Source organism: Sceloporus occidentalis, unplaced genomic scaffold, assembly GCF_023333645.1.
Source record: "Sceloporus occidentalis isolate IW3139 unplaced genomic scaffold, rSceOcc1.0.p SCAF_1, whole genome shotgun sequence".
Lineage (NCBI taxonomy): Eukaryota > Metazoa > Chordata > Lepidosauria > Squamata > Phrynosomatidae > Sceloporus > Sceloporus occidentalis.
In genome coordinates, this window is record NW_028316981.1 from 249,499,620 (window position 1) to 249,508,251 (window position 8,632).

General features: G+C 42.3%; 1 protein-coding gene across 8 annotated transcripts in view; it reads left to right on the forward strand.

Moving 5' to 3' along the window:
• The window catches only part of ZNF608 (zinc finger protein 608), a 152,165-nt gene extending 146,470 nt beyond the window's left edge, over positions 1–5,695 (forward strand). For 7 of the 8 annotated variants that reach the window (XM_089491553.1, XM_089491538.1, XM_089491514.1 and 4 more), the window contains 3 exons: positions 1,954–2,107; positions 3,268–3,349; positions 4,709–5,695. In XM_089491553.1, the coding sequence (XP_089347679.1) occupies positions 1,954–2,107; positions 3,268–3,349; positions 4,709–4,715 (243 nt within the window). In that variant the 3' untranslated portion in view covers positions 4,716–5,695. Of the gene's footprint in view, positions 1–1,953; positions 2,108–3,267; positions 3,354–4,708 lie in introns of those variants that run through there. The other variant, XM_089491546.1, reaches the window with a different exon arrangement.
• The last annotated feature ends 2,937 nt before the right edge of the window (positions 5,696–8,632 follow it).

Below are 8,632 nucleotides of genomic sequence, written 5' to 3' on the forward strand. Positions count from 1 at the left end.
GTACTGATAACCCCGTGCCCCATGTCTCCGGATGATCTCTCCCAGCGGTTTCCTGTAAATGTTGAAAAGCATGGGAGACAGAATGGCTCCTTGAGGGACCCCAGCTGCACCATCTGGAACCTCCCGGAGAGGTAGGATCGGAACCACTGGAGTGCAGTGCCCCCGATTCCCACCTCTGCCAGGCGCTCCAGAAGGATACCATGGTCTATGGTATCGAAAGCCGCTGAGATGTCCAAGAGCACCAACAGGGACACGCTTCCCCTGTCAATGCCCAGACGGAGATCATCGACCAAGGCGACCATGGCAGTCTCAACCCCGTAGCCCGCCCGAAAGCCGGTTTGAAATGGGTCCAGATAATCCATTTCATCCAAGATCGATTGAAGCTGGATTGCAACCGCCCTCTCGATCACCTTCCCCAAAAATGGCAGTAGCGAAACAGGCCGATAATTATTATGCATCAGGGGGTCGAGGGAGGGCTTTTTAAGCAATGGTTTTACTATGGCCAATTTTAAGCTTGATGGAAATTGCCTGTCCCTCAAGGATGTATTAATGATCCGGTGTAACAATGAAGTTACCACCGGTCCCCCCTGAGCCGCTAGCCATGAGGGACAGGGATCGAGAGAGCAGGTTGTCTTCCGAACACTTCTAAGGATCTTGTCCACATCATCGGTACTAACAGACTCAAACTGATCCAGTTTAATAGAGTCCACGGAGGCTCTGGATACCTCTACTCTAGGTTCTGCCCTAATGCCGGCGTTAAGACCTTCGCTTATCCGAGAGGTTTTATCTGCGAAGAAGTCGTTAAAATGGTCACAGCAGGCCTTAGAAGGTTCAAGGATCTGGTTCGGGGCAGGAGGGAGCTGAGTTAGCTCCCTGACCACCCTGAACAACTCTGCTGGACGCGACTCCGCGGACGCAACATGAGCACTATAGAATGAATTCTTAGCTGCTCGTATCGCCTCTCCGTAGTCCTCCAAAAGGCGGTCTAGGAGAGCCTTGTCGGCTAAGCGTAGGTGTTTCCGCCAGCGATGTTCTAGCCATCGCAGAACCCACTTCCTCGCCCGGAGATCTTCCGTATACCAGGGCTTTCGTTTGGAAGCGGGCCTGAGAGGGCGCTTGGGAGCGATACTGTGTATAGCCCTGGAAAGACTGGTATCCCAGATACCAGTCAGGGCATCAACAGAGTCGCCGTCATTTCCAACCATGTACCCCTCTAAGGCTTCCTGGAACCTTTTGGGTTCCATCAGCCTTCGTGGGTGGACCATTCTAATAGGTCCACCACCCCCGTTTTTTGTTTTTGTTTTTGTTTTTTCATTTTAATTGTTGAAACAAAAGGCCATTCTAACCTATGTTAAAATTAGGATGGGTGGGGCTGTTGCTTCTCAAGCAGTGCTGATTTTGTTCCAGAATAAATTGTAGTTACCCTACAGCAAGCTGACATAGCCTGCCAGTGGTTCAGACTGGAGGTGCCAGACATCAACTGAATGTAAAATTGGTTAAATCTACAGTGTTGATGAGAAATGAAATAGTTTGGACTAGTTGTTTGATGCTGAAAAATCCTTCAGTGCCTTGTTACAAAGCATCATGCCTGTTGAGAAATTAAATGTGCTGTACTGTAAAAGTGTAAAACATGCCTAAATACCCTAATGGCACTAGATACTGATCTAGGAAACGAAGCAGGCTCAGCTCTGGTTAGTACTTGGATGGGAAACCACCAAGGAATGCCAAGTGCTGTACGCTATATTTTAGAGGGAAAAATTGACAAAACCACCTCTGAGTGAGTATTCCTTGCCTAGAACATCCTATGAAGTAAATGGGGTTGCCATAAGTCGACTGGTGACTGAAGGCACATAGACATGCATAAAAGTATCCTGAGTCAGAGAGAAAATTGTAAACCACATCATTTTATGGATCTTTCAGTGTGACATTGTTTTAACACCCTTTTGTTCTCAGCCTGTGGAGAAATCTACAGCTGAGCGTGAAAGAGAAGCAGAGCGGGAGCGAGATCGTCACTCTCCTTTTAGCCAGCGGCATCTTCATACACATCACCACACTCATGTTGGAATGGGCTACCCACTAATTCCAGGTCAATATGACCCATTTCAAGGTGAGCAGCAGCAGCTTCTTTTATTTTATTTTTTATTTTTTTTAGAACTACTGAAATGATTGTACTCATTTTGGGAACTTGGTATAAAGAATTATACATATAGTGGGATAAAGAGATATTAACCTTAGAGATTAGGTTTTCCTGTTTCTGCATGACAGTATCTTTATTTTTTTTAAAATCCTTTTTGTTAACATGCTTGATGTACTATGAAGCCTAACAGGAATATTTCAAAGTAAAGTGTTAACTTGAATTAAACTGGTAAGAGCCATCTAAATGACTTTTTGAAGTAAAGTATTCCTTATTAACTGCTGTTTGCAGACAGTTATACGAACACATATACACAATAAAAATATGTTGGAGCAGTTGTCTGTAAGAGAAGACCTACCAGTCAGTCCTAAAATTCTTCTGGCTCCAGAATCAGGACTGTTTTTACAGGTCACATATGAATTGAGGTGCAGATGGGTTCATAGTAAGATAATGCAAAGGTACTTTTTCCCCTCTGCCCCTGTATTCTATGAATATTAAAAGGATATTTTTTTCACATGCAGAAAAGAACTGCTATAGTATTTGTAGTTTTAATAGCATTAATTCATTACATTCACTCTGTGCCTTAGCAGTTCCTTTTCTTTCTTGTGTAGAAGTCTTCACTGTTTCAGAATGCAATTCAGTGGGTCCATATGCCTTATGGGATACATTATGTGCATTCAAAAGGGAAAATGTTAAAATGATAGCTATTATTGAAAGTATTATGTTCAGAGTAGCTACCACGTCGTTGCTGTAACTCACTGTGGCTTTTGATTCTTGTTGTTTCCTGGTGCCTATTATTTCTACTGAGCTTCCTATTCAAGAATTCATACAAGCCATTTAGCACCATGCAGTGCAGTACTTGGAAAAGAATACAATAAGGCGGAATGCCTTCTTCCTTATAAAATGCCTATTAGGTGGAATCTTAAGAAGGCATGCTGGTTAGAACAGGGAGGCAGGTTTTTTTTTCTGGCTTGCCTGCAATAATTACGTATGCCTTCTGCACAGAGTATAGCAGTGCTATTGTGATTCATGTCTTATTAAAACTCAGGTCTGTACCTATTGTTGACTCTCCCAAAGACCAGCAAACTGAGGAAATGCATCCACTAAGATACACTGTTTCATCTTTCCTCCAGGGCTGACCTCTGCTGCCCTTGTTGCCACTCAGCAGGTAGCTGCTCAGGCATCTGCATCTGGTATGTTTCCTGCACAAAGAAGGTAAATATCCTGGAAACCACAAATTATTCTCAGGCAGATATCTTAATAGGAAAAGGTGGGGAAGGCAAATTGCAGTGTTTGAAAACGAAGGTTCTTCATAGATTTTTGTTCTTATATCACAAATGCTTTGTTTGTTTGATAGCAGCATTATTCTATTCACCATAGCAGTTTCCACTGAGTTGTTATCATAGCATAGATAATTAATCACTGGAGCTGACTATGTTCTTCTGAAATATTTGTACATATCTTGCCCATCATGTCAGAGCAAGTCATTTAGAACCTCACAGAGTAGCTAGAGCTTTCGAGTTGTTTTAGTGTATGTAGTGTATGCTCCTTTGTAATCCACATGTACATCTGAAATTTTGTATACTTGCGAGAAGACACATCCTCGAGACTGGATTTCTGCAATGGACTCTACATGGGACAGCCCTTATACCAAACCCGGAAGCTTCAAATGGTGCAGAACATGGCAGCTAGGCTGGTTACTGGTATGTCCAGGGCCAGCCATATAACACCGGTTTTAAAAGACCTCCATTGGCTGCCCATTCGCTTCCGGGCGCAATATAAGGTGTTGGTGATGACCTATAAAGTCCTAAATGGCTTGGGCCCAGGATACCTGAAGGACCGCCTCTCCCCGTACATTCCGCCCCGCACCCTCAGAACATCTGGGCAGCAACTACTTAGGGTTCCCGGGGCGAGATTATCCTCCACCTCTAGGAGGTCTTTTTCCATCGCCGCCCCGGCCCTTTGGAATACGCTGCCCATAGAGCTCCGCTCAGCTACCTCCCTGGCCCAATTCAAACGGGATCTGAAGACCTACCTGTTTCAAATAGCATTCCCCGATTAAGGCCCCATAGGCCCCCCCCCGCCGCACAGGCAATGGATTGGCTAACCCGGGGGCTTTTGCTTTTGTTTTTGCTTTTGTTTTTGCTTTTGTTTTGATTTCGTTTTACTGTATGATTTATGTAATTTTGGTATGGTTTTAATTGAATATCGTGTATTTTAATTGTTGTAAACCGCCCTGATCTTATGGAAGGGCGGTATATAAATAAAATTTTTATTTATTTATTTATTTATTATATTAGTAGAAAATACAGCACTCTGTCTTCACATAACATGTGATATGTATTTCTTTATAAATAATGCATGGACTTTTAAACAGTATTACTTTTTGACCTTTCAAAGGAAATGGAAACCTTATATATAATTAAATGCAGGGTTAATTCAAGTCCTCCCAATATTGTTACAACATTTTTCATTTTTTCCACTCTCTGTTCTTCATTTTATTGAGATTGTTGAGAGATGATTGAAAATATATCCTTCTAAAACCACTGTTTTCTGTTTTCTCTTGTTTTTCAGAGAATGATAAATATGGAAATGTACTTCAACATGTGACTGGATCACATGAAAAAAGCGCTTTATTACAGACATCAGTTCCATGGTGTTAATTTGAAATGCCTTAATGGCAGGCAAAAACCAGTCATTTCATTTTTGTAAATTGCAGATTTTTATCACAGAGTAACCAATGTTGCTGTATTTAGACTTCTTTGTGTATATATATATGTGTGTGTATGTGTATATATATATGTATATATATATATATATATATATATGCGCATATATATATATATATATATTCTTTACTTTTTTGTATTGGTAATCAGGCTCACACAAAGAGTCTGCTGCTAAGTTGTAAACCACAAAGTAAATGAAAAGAAGTGTATTTGTCTTGTTTAGAAAACGTTAACCACAAAAAGGTTGTTTGTTTCTTTTTCCTTCCTTATGCTTTTCTCAAATTGTAAATAACTAATGTTATGTATCTGTGTGCCTGAATCTTGCATACCCTTCTAATATTGCCCACAACTCTCAGTAGAGGGTAACTGTGATGATGACAATGACACTTTGGTACAATTTAGATGTCTATTTGGTGGCTCCTATTAAGATGCATCAGTGTAAAATGTTACTGTATTAACTGTTTCATTGTAATTGTGTATTGTGAAGAATATACATTTGGAAGGCATGGGCTTGCCAGTACCACAAAAACTGTGTTGTACATAATGTACAGATTTTAAATGGGGAAATAATGAGCATCTGTGAATAATGAATTGTCCTTTTTATAATCTTGAATGGCAAATAACCCAATAGCCTGCATACCAGAAGACGTCTGTGATTGTTCTATTACTTGAATAGTCCTGCAGTCTTTTTTTTAATGTTTACAATTATCCCGTTTTAGAAGAGAGACTTTAATGCCATTGCCTGGTTACTTGTTTTATGCTGTAATCTAGTTTATTTTATGTAAAATGTATATTGAATGCTTTCATTTTTATACCTGCCTTAAATAATTTGGCAATCAGAATTAAAAAAAAAAAGCTGTTTTTGTACTTTTGGTGTTGTATGACTCATTTAAAAATTATTGGGCATAGGACACCTTATCACCTTATCATGTTCACATTAGAATTCTGATCTGCATTTGAAAAAGGGTATTTCAGTATACTCTAAAATGGAGAAGTATGCATCTCTTTCTTTGACTAAAATATAGTAGAAGACTGTCTTGATTCTTGTAACTGTGTCATTGGTGCCCTAGGGACTATAATACTATGCAAGAGCTTGGAGACACTAGAATTCTCATTGGTCTATCCTCCTCCTCATCCTAACATTAAACTTGTATAGACAAATGTTTTTCAGTTTGCAAGCAAAACAGGACCACTTAACAAGGTAGTAGTTTTACATTTTCAGGGAACCTGTCTCGGGCTCTTCTGAGCAGCAATTAAGGACGGCCTGGGGGTGGAGTCGAGGCATCGCGTCCACATGACACACACTCCAACCCTGCCTCCCAAGGTGTTATAACGCCACGCACTGCTCCACACAGTGTGTGGCATCACAGCACTCGTCTGGCACTGCATCCACATGACACCGCGCCGAAGAAGCAACGTATGGGAATGGCTGTCACGCCCTTTCCAGGGTGCAAAAAAGGAACCACTTTTTGCACGGGCCTTTTCACACCTGGAAAGGGCAGATTGAGGCCCTGTGTGCGGTTGCTGCTGCCTTGATCTGACTGAAGAAGGGGCAGCGGCTAGAGACATTGTGAGCACTGTGATGCTGTGTGCCGTGTGGAGTGGCGCCCTGCACCATGGCACTCTGAGGACAGAGTCGGGGTGTGTGTCATGTGGACACCATGCCCCGACTCCACCCCCTGGCTGGCCCTAATGGCTGGTCTGCACAGGGCCTAACTCAGCTTTGGAAAAGGCTATAGAAATTTAATGTCTAACTTGCTTTGAGAAAGCACCACAGGGCAAGCCAATCCAAATATACAACTATTAAAGACTGTTGTTGTTGAAAACAGCAGCCTCCAAGGTAGATTTCTCTGAAATGTTTCCTGTTGTATGTGAACGCTTAGCTAGACAGGGAAAGACTGTTGTTGTTGTTGTTTTGACTTATATCCCACCTTTCTCTCAATAATGAGACTCAAGGTAGGTAACAGCATAGGCTTGCAAGCCAAGCTCATGCAAATAAGATGATAGTGTGGGAAGGATGATTTGTTAGGCACTGTAAAACATTCTGGCCCCAAGCCTGCACAAAGGTGACAGCACCTATTTGCACCATTAAAGCACCAGATTACTAAGGTGTAACATTAAAAAAAGTATCACAGCAATGTTTAACTAAACACTGGGGTAAAGCTGACAGGACCTAGAAAGCATCTGGTTCTGGTTGAATCATCTTCAAGAGGTATAAGTGAAAATGTTTCTAATTGCTCAAATCGCAACAAGATGGATACACGAACATACAGTTAAACAAAACAATCAATTGAAGAGGCCTTCATTTCTACATAGAAAATATGGCAGGGTACAGACTGCCCAAAAAGGGTGGCCTGCCCACGCCTTGTTTTGCTCCACGAAGAAGCCACAGCGGACAAACCGCACGGCTCCCTCGCGGAGCAAAAAGAACCCGCAAAAAGAGGGTTCTTTTTGTGGTGCCATAATGATGCCATGATGCACCAATGGCGCACTCGTGACATCATTATGGTGCCACGACGTGCAGACTCTAGGCGTCTGTCGCATCAAAATGGTGGCGCCCGTCTGTACAGGGCGCCACCATTTTGATGCCCTCATCACGTGCTGGGGTGAGGCACGTATGGACTGTACGCCCTTGGCCAACCCCTAGCACATGATGAGGGCGCACTATAGGCCTGTCTGGATCGTGCCTATGTGAGATATCTGAAGGTACATGCCATGTATTGGTGTTTCTATGCTAATGCAAGAAGATACTCTGGAGTGCTTGGAGTTAAAGGAAAACATACTGTGTCTGCATTGCATATAGCAGATACCTGGAGGAAGTGATAGAACTACTAAGGTACAGTCATCTCTAGATAAAAATTGTAGGAATGATAAGGAAGGGTGTAACAAAGATGGTATTGCTCTGTATATTAGAGCACAGCAGTCAGTAAGCTAAAAACCTTAAAAGAGTATGGCTGCCCCACAAAATAGCTATGGGTGACAATACTAGGCCCCAAGAATATAAGCGTTAAAAGGCATGCTGTGCTCTCCCTAATTAAAATGCTCACAGGGATGTTGAGATGGAAAATAAAATCAAGATAAGAGGTGATTCAGCTTTCACATTCACTAGATAAATACATGTTTGGGTCATAACAAATAGAATTTCTAGATATCCTAAAGGACAGAGTCTTAGAACCAACCAGAAAGGAAGCAACACTAGACATAATCCTGTGTGGTACTGCCACAGATGTAGTGCAATATGTGACTATGGTTGAGTCACCTAAAAACAAGGCCTAAATATATTTTTAGTCTCAACTAGATTAGATGATTAAATAAATGAAGCCCACACAAATGCTGAATAACCAAATTTCCATTGATTCTTTAGGACAACTGAAGTTTCTAAGCACTTTTCAAAAGCAGCCCCTTGTAGAATGTATTCTGGTAATTCAAACTATGGTGCGTTACATACTGCATGAAAGTGCCGCCAGTTGCTGTGTCCGGGAACCGCAGCAGCCAAACCGCGCGGTTCCCGGGCGCAGCAAAAAAGAAGCACCAAAATTGTGCTTCTTTTTGCACCCCAGAAGTGGCTCCATGAGGTGTTAGTCGCACACTCGCGGCGTCACTTCCATCACATGACGTCCGGACGCTATGCATCCGCAATGTCAAGATGGTGGCGCCCGTGTGGAAGGGCGCCGCCATTTTGTACGTACCCAGTACGTACTAGGGTTAGGGGCGTCAGGAAGAAAGCAGTCTTATGCAAGACTGGAATATTGTCCATCCAGCTAACGAT